Here is a 16,696-nt window from a genome sequence, read left to right on the forward strand (position 1 = left end):
GGAATGGCTCTTTGACACAAGTAGTCAATGCACAGCTTACATAAGAGTGTCAATTTATTGTTCCCTCATAATCACTCAAAACACAGCTATTAACAGCTGAACTCCTGGCAACAAAAGTGACTACACCCCTAAGAGAAAATGTCCAAAGTGAACACAGTCATTTTCTCTCCCTGGTCTCATGTGACTCGTTAGTGTTACAAGGTCTCAGGTGTGAATAGGGAGCAGGTTTGTTAAAATTCGCATTACAGCTCACACTCTCTCATACTGGTCACTGAAATTTCAACATGGCACCTCATGGCAAAGAACTCTCTGAGATCTGAAAAAACAAAACAAAAAATAGAACGGTTGCTCTTAACTCATTCAAACCCCAACTTTGTCCTCACTCCCAAAAACGTATTTATACGTTAATTTTTTTTAAAATAATAATAATAAAAACAAAATTGTATTTATTTTTTATGCTTGAGCATACAGAAGGCTTTGATGCAGCTTCTGACCTGAAGAGGTCGCTTAAAGCAATGGTAGTTGTTACAAAAACGTATAAAAGATCAGCCAGGGCCATGTTGCGACAAGCTCTTGTCTTTAGTGTTTTCAATAGGTTTGTGAATAATGATGAAACTTAGCAATATTCTAATGCTAATTGTTGCAAAACAGAAACAGATAGAAACATACTTTTTTCTTGTTGAAAGAAGAGACTAAAATTTTTCTTTTGGTAGGTTCCATGTTTTTATAGCAATACAACACAATATTCTGTGGGCCTTGCAAAATCAGTCAACATCTAGTAAACCAGCCGGGAGCGAAGGGGGTTGCTTCAGTGAAAATGGCTGGGAGTGAACGAGTTAAGTTGTCCTGGGCTATAAGAAGATTGCCAACACCCTCACACTGAGCTGCAGCACAGTGGCCAAGAACATCCAGTGGTTGAACAGGACAAGTTCCTCGCAGAACAGGCGTCGCCATGGTCAGCCAAATAAGTCGAGTGCACATACTCAGCGTCACATCCAGAGTTTGTCTTTGCAAATTAAACGTATGAGTGTTGCCTGTCAGTACCCAGACCATACACCACCTGTGCATCAAATTGGTCTGTATGGCTGTCACGAAGGATGCCTCTCCTAAAGATGATCCACAAGAAAGCCAGCAGACACTTTGCGTAAGACTGGCAGACTAAAATACAGAAGCAGTGCATGATTCGATCCATCCAAAAACTGGGCTGCAGGACAGTACTCCAACATAATAATAATAATAATGATGACCCCAAACACAACTCAAAGATGACCACTGCCTTGCTAAAAAGGGCTGACGGTAAAGATGACTGACTGGTCCAGCGAAACCGAATACTTCAGAATCCAGCCAGAGTCGTGAGGTTGTCAGGGTGGCGGAAATCATTTTATTTTATTTTTTTAAACAATTGTGTCGCTTAATCGATGTTGTAATAAAGAGTAAATCTAAAAGTCTGAGGTTATTACAATCCTTCTGTTCTAGTTCCAGCCAACAGTTAGTATCTCTGTTGGGTTGTGCCCATAGAATAATATATTGTAGCTGGTTAGCTATATAGTAGTGCATACAATTTGGTGCTTCTAGACCTCCTTTGGATTTACTTTTCTGAAGAGTAGATAGACTAATCTCTGCTTTTTTTTATTCCAGTAAAATTTTGTAACGGCCGAGTCCAACGACTGAAACCAGTTAGACGTAGGTTTAAATGGAATCATTGAGAAAAAATAATTTATTTTGGGTAAAACTTTCACTTTGATAGTGGCTATTCGTCCTATTAGAGAAATGGGAAGATTATTCCAGCGCTCCAAGTCACTATAAATGCTATACAGAAGTGGAGTAAAGTTTAAATCAGTTAATTTAGGTGAGATTTTTATGCCTAAAAATTGACATTTTGGGCATTTTCAATTTAGGGTTTACTGACTTTTGTTGCCAGGGGTGTAGGTGTATTTTGAGTGATTTTTAGGGAACAATACATTTACACTCTTTATATAAGCTGAACAGTGAGTACTTTTCATTGTGTCAAAATGTAATTTCTTCAGCATTGTCCAATGAAACGATATAATGAAATATCGGCAGAAATGAGAAAGGTGTACGCACTTTTGTGATACTGTTGTAAGACATATGTACAAATGAAAAAAGTAGAGAACTGTTGCTACTCTCCCTAGGAGTGGCCATCCTGTAACAATGACTGCAAGAGCACAGTGCAGACTGCACAACGAAAAGAAAACTCCAAGTAGGGCTGTGCAATTAATCGAAATTCAATTACAATTTCAATTGTTACACTCCACAATTACAAAATCAGCATAATTGTAAAAATAAAGATTATTAATATACATTTTTGAGTTGTTTAAATTTACACCATTTACAAATTTTAAAATAACTAATTTAATAAATTTTGTTTAATCCAAAAGGAACTTGCATATTTATAGTGTTTCAAATAATTGTATTTGTCTTTTTTTATTAGTTTTTTACATTTAAACATTTTCTTGTTTTGTACCAAAAAATAAATGATCGTCCTACTGCGCAGTGCACAAGCTGCACTCCAACTTCAAGTTTCTGCCAACATAAATAAATAAACAAATAAATAAATAAATAAATAAATACATACATAATATTATAAATATATATCATTATGAATTATGATTAGTCCAAGAGGAACTTACATAATTAGTGTTTACATTTTTTAAATTGGTCTTAATATTTTTAAATGCTTAAACATTTTCTTGTTTTGTACCAAAAAAATATAAAATAATCGTTTGAATAATCGGGATTTCAATTATTGCCAAAACAATCGTAATTATTATTTATTTATTTTTCATAATCGAGCAGCCCTAAATCCAGGAGTGTCTCTGTTTTTGCTGTACTGGGTCCTGCATGTATTGATATAATTGACATAAAGAAACAGTTTACAAACTTATCAAGAATCCTAACCTCAACCCGATTGAGATTTTGTGGCAGAATCACAATCAGAAATTCACACAAAACATCCCCAAAAATTACTGAGCTGGAACAGTTTTGAGAGGTCAAAAATTCATCCTTACTGTTGTGCAACTACAACTACAGTAAGGATTTTGGTGAATTGATTGCTGCCAAAGGAGCTTCAACCAGTTATTAATGCCCAAGGTTCATATTTTTTTCTCACTCTGCACTGATTTTTTTTTTGTATAAACATGGAAACAAAATGTTGTGGTACTTGTTAAGAACACTATGTTTGTCTATTTCCGTGACTTCGTTTCAGAGGTGGCAATCCAGGTCCAGAAAGTAAAAACCCTGCCACAATTTGGCTTTAGCACCGGGTGCTAGCTAGCTCCCATTGTGTTTGTTCACCTGCTAGGGAGCTAGCTAGTGTTGGAAATCAGTCCTTGATTTCTGCGTGTTCAAATAAAGTTGAAGTCTCGTGGAGAAGTTTTGCTAGCTTTATTTCAGAGTCTGAAAGACATCTCTAAAACCCGGTTCAAATAGCCCTGGTCCAAGAAGTGTAACATTCTCAAAATACACTCACTCATTTATACATAAAACAGTTCCCTCCCCCTTCATTGACAAAGAGGTACCTTTTTGCCCCCTACAGACATAGAGCAACCCATGTGGCACTCTTTGTCAAGACAAGAGTCTTCAAGTCTACACACCCCCCAGTCTTATCTTTCCTCAGTTCCTGTCTTGATCAACCCAAGGATGTGGGCAAACACCTGGCCCCCACCACCTCCTGGCATAGCCCCCCATGTGACACTTTCTGCTAGCCCCCATAAAACCCCACACAGAGTACAGCCTTTGAGGAAGAGATTGTGCCCCCCCTTTCATCTTGTCCTGTCAGCAGAGTGAAATACAATTAGGTTATCTTCCATTCAGTTCTTTTAGTCCACAACAGATGTGGGTAAACAATTGGCTCCCGGAGCCTCCTGGCACCAGGAATTCACGCAGACGGCCTTTTGGTCAGACACCTCTCATTTAGATTAAATCAGACACCTTACTTCCTCAGGGAAGAGAACAAAGACTATAGATTAACTACATATGGGGAACAGTTGTAACATATCTAACTAAAATCAAAAACACTTTGAAAAATATAAATTGAAACAGTAAAACAATGTTAATTAATCTAACACTAGCGAGATAACTAGCATCAGGGGCTAGAGCCAAACTGTGGCAGGGTTTTTACTTTTTAGACCTGGATTTGCCACCTCTGTTAGTTGAACTTCATTCTGAAATCTAGGTATTTCCAAAGGATTTACATCCTTTTTTTAACTGCAAGGAATTACCAGACCAATCTTTCGACACACGGTTTTCATCAGGGTAGCCACTGTTGTCTGATTGTTGGTCTATGAAATCAAACCAGGTCCAGAGCAGTGCTAGCTTTTTACTTGTGACAAGATCAATCATGTTAATTTGAGATCTGAATAAGGCTAATCTGTGGTACTCGGGCCCCTTTCAGAATTGCAGCGATCACAGTATGGGTGATTTCTGTGAGATGTGCGAAGATGGCTACATGTTGGTACCAAGCCAGGTTGGACGCCATAGCTGCCAACCCTGTGCCTGCCCTCTTTCTGTCCCTTCAAATAAGTATGCCTGTCTGTACTGTTTATTCAACCTGAAAGTTCGGTACAGTAATTGCTTTGCAGTGTGTAATATTTGATGCAATTTTGCCTGTGTTTTCTGGCCAGTTTTGCAGTCTATTGTGACAGGCAAGGTGACATTCAACGGTGCAAGTGCAAAGAGGGTTATGCTGGACATATCTGTGAGAGGTGAGTGCTGGGTAGGTTTACAGTATGTTGGCACAGTATTCAACATGTGTCATCGAGGGAGGTCAACAAGCAACTACGCATAAAAGTGATTGGCAATGACAATGCATGTCGTTTTCATTCCCCCCCTAATATATATATATATTAGGGATGTAACAATAATGGCAATATTGTGATATCGCGATATTAAAACGGCCACAATATTGTAGACGTCATGTCACGATATTAAAAGCAGCCAATCTGTTAAAAAAGTCAGGTTGATTTCCATTTGCACAGTTCTAGCACCCTCAGGTGGCTAGTTTTGTTGTTGTTGTGCAGTTAAATTTTCACATGGCATGTTTTGGCCCTTCTATGTTTAAAATCCACGCTCGTGGTCAGATGAAGGGGAACGTAATATGCTTGTGAACCGGTCAATATGTGGTGGAATTCTATTTGTGCGTGCATTAGCAAGTAAGTGCCTCAATATAAGTTTTATTAGAGATTTGACTTCCGGTTTAGCAGTCATGGAGTAGAGACCTGTTCGCCTCCCACTCCCGCTAAATATACATCTAACTTCATCCCCCACCTGTATATAACCTGCCTGACTATTGCTAAACCTTTTTTGACTTGTGCCTTATTCTTTCGTGTGCTTGGGGTGTAACGATGCCGCCAAAGCCGACTAAACTGGCTGAAAAGCCCGATGCCGACACCACTGTGGTTAGTAAGTCGATGCTAGTAGCCATATTAGCCGACCACCGGTCGATTCTTTTGGAGTACTTAAAGTCTTCGTTTGCCAAACTCAGTGGGAAATTCGACGGGCTTCAACAAACTGTCAGTGACCACGACAAGAGGTTGGCTTCCGTAGAGGAGAATGCGGAGTCTCTTCACTAACGACTGGAACGTGTTGAGACAACATGTGACGCAATTCGGCTCGACAACAAGCGGCTAACGGCTAAGCTAACGGACATCAAGGGAAGAAATCGTCGCTGCAATGTTCGCCTTGTGGGCTTACCTGAAGGAATCGAAGGTCCCCAGCCGCCAAAGTTTTTTTCCCAACTTTTGATGGATGCGCTGGGGGAAGGAATTTTTCCAACTGATTCGGAGCTGGATCGCGCCCATCGTAACCCGACCTCCAAACCAGCTAACGGGGGAAAGCCGAGGCCTGTCCTGGTTTGTTTTCATCGCTACCAGAATAAGGAGCTGCTGGTTCGGGATGTACGGAAGAGAGGCTCGCTTGATTACCAGGGGCACGCTTTCAGAGTTTATGAGGTTTATACTCCGGGGGTGGTGAGCCAGCGGAAACCCTACGGCGCGGTGATGGCTGTGCTATATGAGAAGGGCCTCCGGCACCTCGCTGCTCTTCCCGGCTCGGCTTCATATCATTCAGGCTGACGGCACCCGCGTTTGGTTCGGGTCGGTTGACGAAGCGAATAACGCTTGGTGGTACTGCACATTGACTGTTTTGTTCATGTATGTTCGTGACTGTTTTGGTGTATTACTGTTGCTCATTGCTGCCAGTTTGCTAGTTACATGTTTAGTTTGCACAATGTTTTTGTTTTTATTTATTTATTATTATTATTATTTATGTGTTCTGGAGATACGTGGCATATCTGATTGTTGCAAACATTGGCTGTTAGCGGAGTTTCGCTACCATTTATATAGTTAACTACTTTATATAAAGGGCTTGTGGTGATGTCTTATTATTATTATTATTATTATTATCATTATTAGTATTATTATAATTTTTTTTGGGGGGGGCAGGTTGATGGATCTGTTAGTCTTTCAGTGTAAACTCTGTTTTGTTAATTTATTTTTATCTTCTTGTATTTTAATTTTGATATGATTTTACACTTATTTTTTTATTGTTGTTATTTATCTATTGTTTTATTACTTTATATTATTTTTATGAGCCTGGTTTTGTTTTATTATCATTAGTTATTTTACTCCAAAAAAGAGGACATAAAGAAACTTTTTCCCCCCTATACTTGGGGTCTTTTACTTTTGTTATAAAGTGTTTAATGTGGGGTTTTCACTGTTATGGGGAACATTTGTTATTACTGTAGCGGGAGAGGGATTAGAGTTAGGTAGGCTCTTTCTGGAAGTCTTGGTGTTAGATAGGGTAGGTGTGCTGTCCATTTTGACAGCTAGTTTCAATTTAGGGGTTCGGGGAGGCTTAAGGGGGTTTCACTCATTGCTATATTGCTATTTGCTGTCATTTTATCATTAATGCAGCTAAACTGTTTTTACTATATTTTTTGTGTTTGATGCTAACTACTGTCTATATAACATTACACAGAAGAGCGACATGAATAGCGACCTTGAATTAGTAAGCTGGAACGTTAAAGGCCTGAACCACCCGGTTAAGAGGAAGAAAGTATTGGTCCACCTGAAACGAATGAGGACGGCAGTTGCCTTTCTTCAAGAAACACATCTTCGAAGGTCAGATAATTCTCGTCTGAGGTGTGAGTGGGTGGGGCAGCTCTTCCATTCGAACTTTCAAGCTAAAGCGAGAGGGGCAGCCATATTGATAAATAAAAATTTATCTTTTACTCCCACTGGAGTCATAGCGGACCCAAATGGTCGTTACATTATGGTACAGGGTAGCCTTTACAACTACAAGGTAATCTTAGCTAGTGTCTATGCTGCAAATTTTGATGACGCCCAGTTTTTTGTATGACTTATTCAATTGTTTCTGATCTCAACTCCCATTTACTTATAATGGGTGGAGACTTTAACCTTTGCTTGGATCCTTTGCTGGATAGGTCGGCGCACAGGCTTGGCGGTGTAGGGTCGTTGCTTTTACTACCCTTTTGGCGCGACGTTTGGTTCTTTTGAGGTGGAAGGAGGCTGCCTCACCCACAACTTCGCACTGGATAAGGGACGTGCTGATGAACCTCAGGCTCGAGAAAATCAGATATACTCTTCGTGGTTCCGAAAATAAATGTTATAATGCATGGGGACCTTTTCTTTCATTTTTTGATAACACCGCCACACAATTGCAGGAATGACATACGCACTGTCAAATCGCTAATCCAGCTATGGTGGATGGGCTGGCAACGGTACAGTCGCTTTTCATGCTGCTCCTACTTGGTAGTACATCTGACTTTGTATTGTATTCTATTCTGATACTGTAACCATTATGTATTGGGAGTGATGGCACAGAAGAACCCTCTATAGACGTTTATGATTAGACTTGTACTTTATGCTGAGTGGTGTTGGATAGCTTTGAGTGAAACGGGGTTTGTTAGTTTTTTTCAGTTGGGGGAGAGGGGAGGGGTCTGTTTTGTATTCTTGTGAAACCAATAAAAATAAATTTGAAAGAAAGAAAGAAAGTGTTATTAGAGATTGTAGGTTGTTTATATTCATTGCTGTTATATACAAAAGCACATTATTGTGCTTTTTTTTTTTTTACAATACTGTGACCATTTCTCATATCGCCAACCTCCCCACAATATCGTGATAATTATCGTATCGTGACCTTCATATCATGATAATATTGTATCGTGATGTTTGGATATCGTTACATCCCTAATATATATATATATATATATATATATATATATATATATATATATATATATATATATATATATATATATATATATATATATATATATATATATATAGTAAAATAATGTTAAATATTCATGCCGACATGTAAATTAACAGTTAATGTTTGATTAAGAATAACAAACTGAAATTTAACAATATAAAACAGTATTTTATGTCAAACGGTGGAGATAGGCACCACATTTCTTCACAACTTGCCACTATCCATCAGCATCTTATTGATAATTATGGGCTTATGTTTCTGTTTTGATCATATTACTTATTTATTAATCAAGTGGGAAGTGTGAACATAGACATCTAAGAACAAATCTTGTTTTCATTCAAATTAAATAAAGACAGCAAACTTTTTGACTCATTATAAAAATCATTATTTTCAATTGCAAGTTGTTTTTAATTAAAAATAATAAAATAAAATATCTTTCTTAAGCAATTAATAAAAATATATGTTTTTAAATAATTTCTAAAATAAAGGAAATGTTTTTGTTTGACATATGTAACTATTATATGTAATTATTAATGTTGTGATGGCAAAACTCAACATTTATAATGTAGATTGTTTATATATATATATATATATATATATATATATATATATATATATATATATATATATATATATATATAGAGATGCCAAACGATTACTTTTTTAAATCAGATTAATCACATATTAGAATTTTGATTAATCATGATAAATCACTTAATAGAAAAGCCTTTTTTATTCAATATTTTTTTCACGCCAAATTTGAAGAGCGCCGGTTATGTGTTAATTCTTTTGACATTTAATGTTATGAGCACATTTTTTTTTATCCACTGCACACGCTCATCCTCTTTTTCTAATCAGTTAATTACTTGCATCATTTAAAGTTGAAAAAAAATACCCCAATATTTTGACATGAACACATATTCAAAATGTAATACGCAAACATTTATTAAATGCTTTACTTTAATTCGTGTAACTATGTTTATTGCTCAAACACAAGCTGTGCTACCTTAAACGTAGCCATCCGCTGTCACGCTAAAGGATAATCTATGGTCAAAGTTACTAGTGTGATTAATCTGCGTTAATTCATGATTAATGCGATAATTTTTTGTGATTAATTAATCAGTTAATGCCTTAACTTTGACAGCACTAATATGTATATATATATATATATATATATATATATATATATATATATATATTTACAGACTGTGCAACAAACCTTAATGCTTTTGTTTTTTTATATGTTCATAACAGTTTGAATAGTAAGAGAGCAAAACAACAACAAAACAAAACAGACCTGATTCCAAACCAAAAGTTAACTTTTTGCTTCATTGTAATAACTGCATTTTTCTCTATCCAGGTGTGCCCCGGGTTACTATGGCATGCCGATGACAATTGGTGGCTCCTGCAAGCGATGTGACTGTAATGACAACTCTGACCCAAACCTGATCTTTAATTGGTGCCACAATGTGACGGGCCATTGCCAACACTGCTGGGGAAACACTGCCGGGCCGAATTGTGAGAGGTGTGGGCAGGGTTTCTACGGTGATGCCATCGGTGCCAAGAACTGCAGAGGTTCGGAGGCCATTGTGAATGTGAACACAGTGATTTAAATTCATGATGGTCACATAATAGACCTAAGTGAAGGTAGAACTGTTTGGGTCACTCTAATGGATTGAAACAGTTGCTCTGGTTAAAAGCTGCACGGAGTTTTTTAAACACAAAATTACAATTATAAACCTCAATTCCAATGAAGTGGGGGTGCTGCGTAAAATGTAAATAAAAACAGATTACGAAGATTTGCAAATCCTTTTTAATCTATATTCAAATGAATACCTTCCAAAAACAACAATATATTTAATGTTTAAACTGATGTTTTTTTCTTCTTCAAATATTCACTAATTTTGAATTTTATTCTTGCAATACGTTCCAAAAATGCTGGGACATGTTTTCTTTTCTTTTTTTTCTTCTTTTTTTTTTAACATCACTCAATAAAGCGTTTGGGAATTGAGGGGACATTAATTGTTGAAGCTTTGTAATGGAATTTCCAATTCTTGTTTGCTGTACAATTTCAGTTGCTCATCAGTTTCCATTTGCTCACTGAAGAGATTTGCGTTTCATAATTCACAAGTTAACACATTTTTAATGGGAGCGAGGTCAGCAACACTGACAAGCACTTGCACTCTTTTACTGCAAAACCACGCTGTTTGTAATGTGCAGAATTGGCATTGTCTTGCTGAAATAAGCAGGAACATCCCTGAAAAATATGTTGTTCTGATGGCAGCATATATTGCTCCCAAAAAAAAAAAGCCATGGGCACTAACACCGAAACACCAATGATGTCTTGGTCTTTCCTCTGTGGCCTGGAAGGCACTATGTGCATATGTTCCAAAAACCATTTGAAATGTGGACTAGAAGGGGACACAGGAGTGGATTTTCACTCCCGTCCCATTCCACTTCCACAGCAAAAATCCCATCTTGTCCCAGTCGTGGACAATAGTAAAAAAAAAAAACAATCCTGTCACGTCCCACTCCCGGTGAAAACGATTCCCATCCCATCCCGCTCCCATTCAGAATTACACCCACGCCTGTACCGCTCGCATTATGGAGGTCAACTGCATCATTTAGTGAAAAAAAAACTGTGTATGGAAACAAAAACACAAATGGTTGCACAAGTGTGCATCTGTCCAAGGTTTTTTCCCCGAACGGATATTTAATTAATCCCACTCCCGTCTGCTCCCGTGATTTTTTTATCCTGTCCCTTCCCAATCCCGTGATTAAAGGTAAAGTTCACTCCCATCCCACCGCAATCCCGCGGGAATTTCGGGACCCATGGGATTCCCGAAAAAATGTCAGGCTCTAATGTGGACTCGTCAGACCACAGCACAACTTTCCACTTCCATCACAGATAAGCATGGGCCCAGAGAAGCTGGCGACGTTACTGGGTGTTGTTGACATATGGCTTTTGCTTTGTGATAGAGTTTTAAATCGCATTTGTAGATGTAGCGATACGTACAAAGATTTCTCCGAATTCTTTGAATCTTTTTATGAGATTATGGACCAAAGATGTTGAAATCCCTCTCTCCGTGTGAACATTATTATATATTGTCTTTGTAGTGTATTCAATTGAACATAGGTTGAAAAGGATTTGCAAAACATTGTAATATATATATTTTTTAAGTTTTGCACAATGTCCCAAATTCATTGAGCAAAATTGTTTTGTATTATCAACATAAATATGTCACAAACACAAGGTTTTAATGAAGTGAAGCTTCTCTTTTGAGGCGGTCCAGTTCCAAAAATAAACTTTTCACAATGCCTGTGACGTAATGTGACCTCTAACACAATGCTGTGCATCCTTTGTCTATCCCAGAGTGTGAGTGCAATAAATGTGGCACATCCTCATGTGATGACAGGACGGGAGTGTGTCACTGTAAACCAGGCGTCACCGGCCGACTCTGTGACCGCTGTGAGGTAAGACAAACCTGGACCAGCTGGTATTTGGTACATCAAGGTAAATAATATAATTTCTGGAGTTAATTGGAAAAAACATAGTTGCAGTAATGGTATAAGTATATAATTCGATTTGACAAAATTCCCGCTGAGAATGTGACTGTTGAAAAATAAGATATTTTCAGAAGGTTGACAGGAAGACATGACATACCACCAAGCCCAAGTCAGGGCACTACCAAGGCATCCGGAGGAGGTGTGGGAGGAATGCTCAACCTTCACTAGTCGCAGCTAACCACTGCTCCCGGGGCAGAGGCCTCAGAGGAACACTAAGAGTCTAAAAATAATAAAACCCAGTAGAAACATAAAATAGATCAATAATAGGTAACATTGAGATATAAGTAGATACATAAACATATATAGAAAAGTAATTTAATTTCCACTAAAAGCTAAATAAAAAAAGTAGGTCTTGAGCTTGCTCTTAAAAATATGAACGTTCCCTGCGGCACTGAGGTCCTCTAGCAGACTGTTTCTGAGGCGAGGGTTGTCGTACGGAAAGGACGATTCGCCATGTGTATTTGCCCTGACTCTGGGAATGACTAGTAGCCGGAGCAGTGCAGGGACCATGAGAGCTCATATGGTTTAAGAACTTCTTGAAGATAAGGACCACTCGGGCATCTATTAAGGATGCCTCTTGGATGACTCTGTGTTGAGGTGTTCCCATCTCATTGGGAGGAGGCCAGATGGATAACTTGCTGGCCACGCTGGAGAGGATGCCTCCCTGGTGAAATGTTCCAGGCACATTCCACTGGGAAGAGGCCACAGGGATGACCCAAGACATGATACAGAGACTCATGGACTATGCCTCAGTTGTCTTAAATTCACGCTGAGGCATGAAGGTTGAGTTTCAAAGAGGTTTCATGGACTTGCTAAATTAAGGAACCAATGATGTGTCTGATGTTTCCACTGATTTTGCAGAAATCTTTTAGCTGCGCGACAGTGACAAGAAGTATAAAAATGGTCATGTACCAGTAAACTGAGAAGCATTCAAAATTTATTTTAGTTTTTATTTAGTTGTTTTTTCTTTAAATATAATATTTTTTTTTTTTTAGACCTGTTTAATTTGGGGGAGTTTTTAATACTGAAATTATTTCATTACACTAATTCACTGATATTATGGGGTTACTTAAGACTCAGTCAATAATTATTTTTGTGTTCCGTGAATTGCTAGCCTGTTCACCATCTTGTTAAATGTGAAGATTTATATAACGTCCATACGATAAATGTTATTGTGACGATCACACTGTATCAATGAAGTTACTATCAAATAAATGACATGATACACTCTCATGTCATTTATTTGACAGTAACCTGTTAAAATGTAAGTGGATTTCATTTAGCTACAGAACACTAATCAAAGCAGCAATCAAACCGACTTCAGTGTATATATTTGAATAGGCTGGGGACTTTATACTGGAAAGGTGAAAAAGGTTAAGGTTCTAACATTGTTTTTTGTACTTGTAATCCAGGAGGGTTACTCGGGTTTCTCCAGCTGCCAAGGCTGTCAGAGATGTGAATGCAGGCCAGCTTCTCTTCGTCCCACCTGCCATTCTCTCACTCACAGCTGTCTGTGCCGCCCGGGTGCCGGAGGTCGTTACTGTGAGAGGTGCCTCCCAGGCTTTTGGGACTATAGCCCCTCTGGCTGTAAGAGTAAGTTGTCCATAGATGATACAGTGTGCAATTGTTCTCGAGTTCTCTTGGCGAAACGGTCTTTCAACATCTGCCTCAAGTCCATCACATGGAGGAAATGTTTCTTCTGAACAACGTGCACCCAAGTACAACCAGATACATTAAATACATTTCCAAAGATGTGAGGTTTTCTGAAAATAAAATAAAATAATTAGGGCCCGAGCAGTGACCACTTCAAGGTCCCTGTTTGTATCTGTAGATTTTTTTTCCCCCTCTGAAAGAAATTGCATTTTTGAGGACCTAAACGTGTACGAAAATTCTCCAAACTTTGCACACTTGTCGGGCTTGGTGAAAATTTTTCGATTTTAAGTTTGTCATAATTTTTTTTTAACAAAATGGCTCAGTAGCACGTCTGAAAAATTGGCAAAGGGCGTGGCAATTACAGTGCCGCAAATTTTGATGATTCACCTTGACAATAAAAGCTGCTGTAACGTGACCCAGAAGTTCCTATCTTCTCAAAATTTCACATATGACAGTACAGGCCTGAAGACATCTACAAACTTATTTTTCGTCATAGTAACGTATTTTTTTCTTAGATGTTTTTCTTCTAGCGGGTTAAACACAATATTTTCTTGGGATAGTGTTTAGGCTTTCATGATGTTGAAATGTGAACTTTTCGTGAAATGATGTTGCTGTGACAATGCATTGTTCGCGCCCCAAAAAATGCTGATTTTGGAGGGTCTTAACATGGACGAAAACTTATGAAACTTATATTTTAATAGTTTATTGTGAGATTTTTCAAAAATAGCTCAGTAATACCGCCAACAAATTTTCAACAAAGCATCCCCTGTTGTATGTTTAATTTAAGATCTACAAAAAGTTGGACGCAGATGAAACAGCCCAAAACCTACAAAAAAGTATTTTGGAGCCATATGCTAAACCCAATTGCAAGTCCGCCATTTTGGATTTACTTTCAAATTTTGCCCCATTTTTGGCCTATTATCGAGGTCACATTTTAAAGAAGTCCTCGCACAGATTTTATCCAATTGACTTGAATCTGTGGGTGTTTCATCTAAAGATGCTCCCGATGAATAGTCAAAGCAAAACTTTTTACTTCGCCGCAAGGTGTTGCTGTGGCTATGCGCTGTTTGCCAAGAAAAAGTATGCTGATATCGGTGGTCTAAACATTTGAATACACATCAGGACTGACACAAAAGAAAAAACTTATGTGTAAAGGTATATTGTGACCCCCCCCCAAATAATAAAAAAAAAGACATTCCAACCTCAATGTGCAAGTACCCCAAAATGGCCCCGGCTGCGAGGAGTCCCTTTATAGCTGCTCGTAGCTGCAGTTTTACATTATTCTCTCTGGCATCTCTACAATTCTGCTATTCTGCCTATACACAGCTAAAGTATTAGCACAGTAATGCTAATGTATAGTAACAACACACCATGCAGCTGGAACAAATTTTATGGATCCTTGTTTTCCCCCATCTGTAACAGCTGTAGAAAATTTACCGGCCTTCAAGCCAAAAACTGTAAAGCTGTACAGTATACAGTAATATGGAATGTATGTTTATGTTGTTTTACAGGGTGTGACTGTGAGAGCAGTCATTGTGATATGCAAACAGGAGAGTGCCTGCCAGAGCCTGCAACAGTTAACCTGTGCAATATCAGTAAGATGAGTTAATAACTACAGCAGCAAATAAACAACATACACAGTTCTGATCCTTCTTTGCAAGCATGTTCGAACGTAAACATTTTGCATTTTTTTCTTAAAATGCCACAGGGTTGAGCATGTGCATTCCCAGTAGTGTTATGACATTCTGATTATAATGCTTAAAAAAAGAAGAAGTTGCTTTTCTTTTCTTTTTTTAATCTGCGCATGCGCAAATCAAGACCCTGTGGCGTTATGTGATAAAATGCTTTTAGTATTTAGCCTATAAGTATGTTTGAACGTAGCCTACCTGCGAATACGTTGTATTCTTGCAAATACGTATTTTTACTTGAAAGTACGATGTATATGACATAATACGAGGTACAGTATTTGCAAGTTATGGACTTGTTTAAACACATTTTCCTCCACATTGGCAGTTCCAAGCTTCTGTAGATCCTAATCAAACTCATCTAAATTCGGTGCAGGTTGTGATGAATGCATCTGGCATGTTATCGGAGATCTGCGGTTGTCCAACAAAACACTGGACCATCTCAGGGTTGGAGTGTTGAACATCTCTACTGGGGCTGCTGTTAATGACAGAGTCAAATATTATAACTACACTGCTCAACATCTGCAGGTAAATACACAGTTACAGAACAATAAAAGCCAAAGTAAGAAATAATATGCTGGTGACATTTTGAATAGCTCACAGAAGTCAACTGTATTTCTTTGTGTGTTTCAGAATCAGTTTAATGCCTGGAGAAACAAACTGTCTGAAGTAAAAACAGAGACTGCGGAGGTGGAAGACTCCACACAAGATGTCGCATCATACATAAGAAAGCTTAGCGAATCGGTCAGTTAAGTTATATTTGAATATAATCAGAAGTGTTAAGGTTAAAAGGTTAACTTAGTATACAATGCCTAATGTGATTGTGATTGTGATTGCTTTGCTTTTTTGTTGTTGTTTTGTTTTAACTCATGCTTCAATTAAATTTCAAAGCTTGCATGACTGCATGGACTGTTTGGTTTTCAACATGGAAATTATTGCAAATTCAACATTATGTTTAAATTCATAGGAAAGCACCGTGAAGAGTCTGGGGAGCCACCTTGATGAGCATACATTGCAAACTTTGACGCTAGCTGAGCATTTCAGCAAAAACCTCACTGATCTCAACATGCGCATTGAAGGTACCATATCTCTTGACTGAAGTGCAACAAATGCGTACATAGCGCTTGCATTTCCAATTTAAATGAACATTTATTAAATGTAAATTGCTTTCCAGAGCAGTATAGTAGTGCATGTGGATCGCATCTAGGCTCCAACTTTCCCGTGACTTTTAGGTGGTTCAACCAGACCTTGATCCAATTATTATTAATTTCATTTTAAGTCATAAATTTGGCTTTGTGTTTATATCCCCTATGTGTGTCTGTGAACTCCACACAGCACCTAGGCCTGATGAGACAGTGGCTCGTGTCTAGAATTTTTACCCAAGCCAGGATCAAGACATTTGCCACTATTGTGCATCTCAAACCGACAGATGTTGTAGCTGGTCTTAGGCGGATGCCATTCAATAGCCTTGTTGCAATGGTCCATATACCGGAGGTGCTTGACTAATCTATATGGACTTAGGCGGTGGCAGGTACTGT

At 38.1% G+C, this 16,696-nt stretch overlaps 1 protein-coding gene across 1 annotated transcript in view; it reads left to right on the forward strand.

Moving 5' to 3' along the window:
• The window catches only part of lama4 (laminin, alpha 4), a 58,378-nt gene that overhangs the window by 5,491 nt on the left and 36,191 nt on the right, over window positions 1–16,696 (forward strand). Inside the window, exons 3-11 of the mRNA XM_086061249.1 lie at window positions 4,415–4,542; window positions 4,644–4,724; window positions 9,614–9,828; window positions 11,627–11,727; window positions 13,233–13,413; window positions 14,985–15,068; window positions 15,535–15,686; window positions 15,792–15,902; window positions 16,126–16,237. Of these exons, the coding sequence (XP_085917375.1) occupies window positions 4,415–4,542; window positions 4,644–4,724; window positions 9,614–9,828; window positions 11,627–11,727; window positions 13,233–13,413; window positions 14,985–15,068; window positions 15,535–15,686; window positions 15,792–15,902; window positions 16,126–16,237 (1,165 nt within the window). The remainder of the gene's footprint in view (window positions 1–4,414; window positions 4,543–4,643; window positions 4,725–9,613; window positions 9,829–11,626; window positions 11,728–13,232; window positions 13,414–14,984; window positions 15,069–15,534; window positions 15,687–15,791; window positions 15,903–16,125; window positions 16,238–16,696) is intronic.

The sequence above is a fragment of the Leptonotus elevatus genome, chromosome 18 (genome assembly GCF_054856555.1).
Source record: "Leptonotus elevatus isolate MCC_2025b chromosome 18, RoL_Lele_1.0, whole genome shotgun sequence".
NCBI lineage: Eukaryota > Metazoa > Chordata > Actinopteri > Syngnathiformes > Syngnathidae > Leptonotus > Leptonotus elevatus.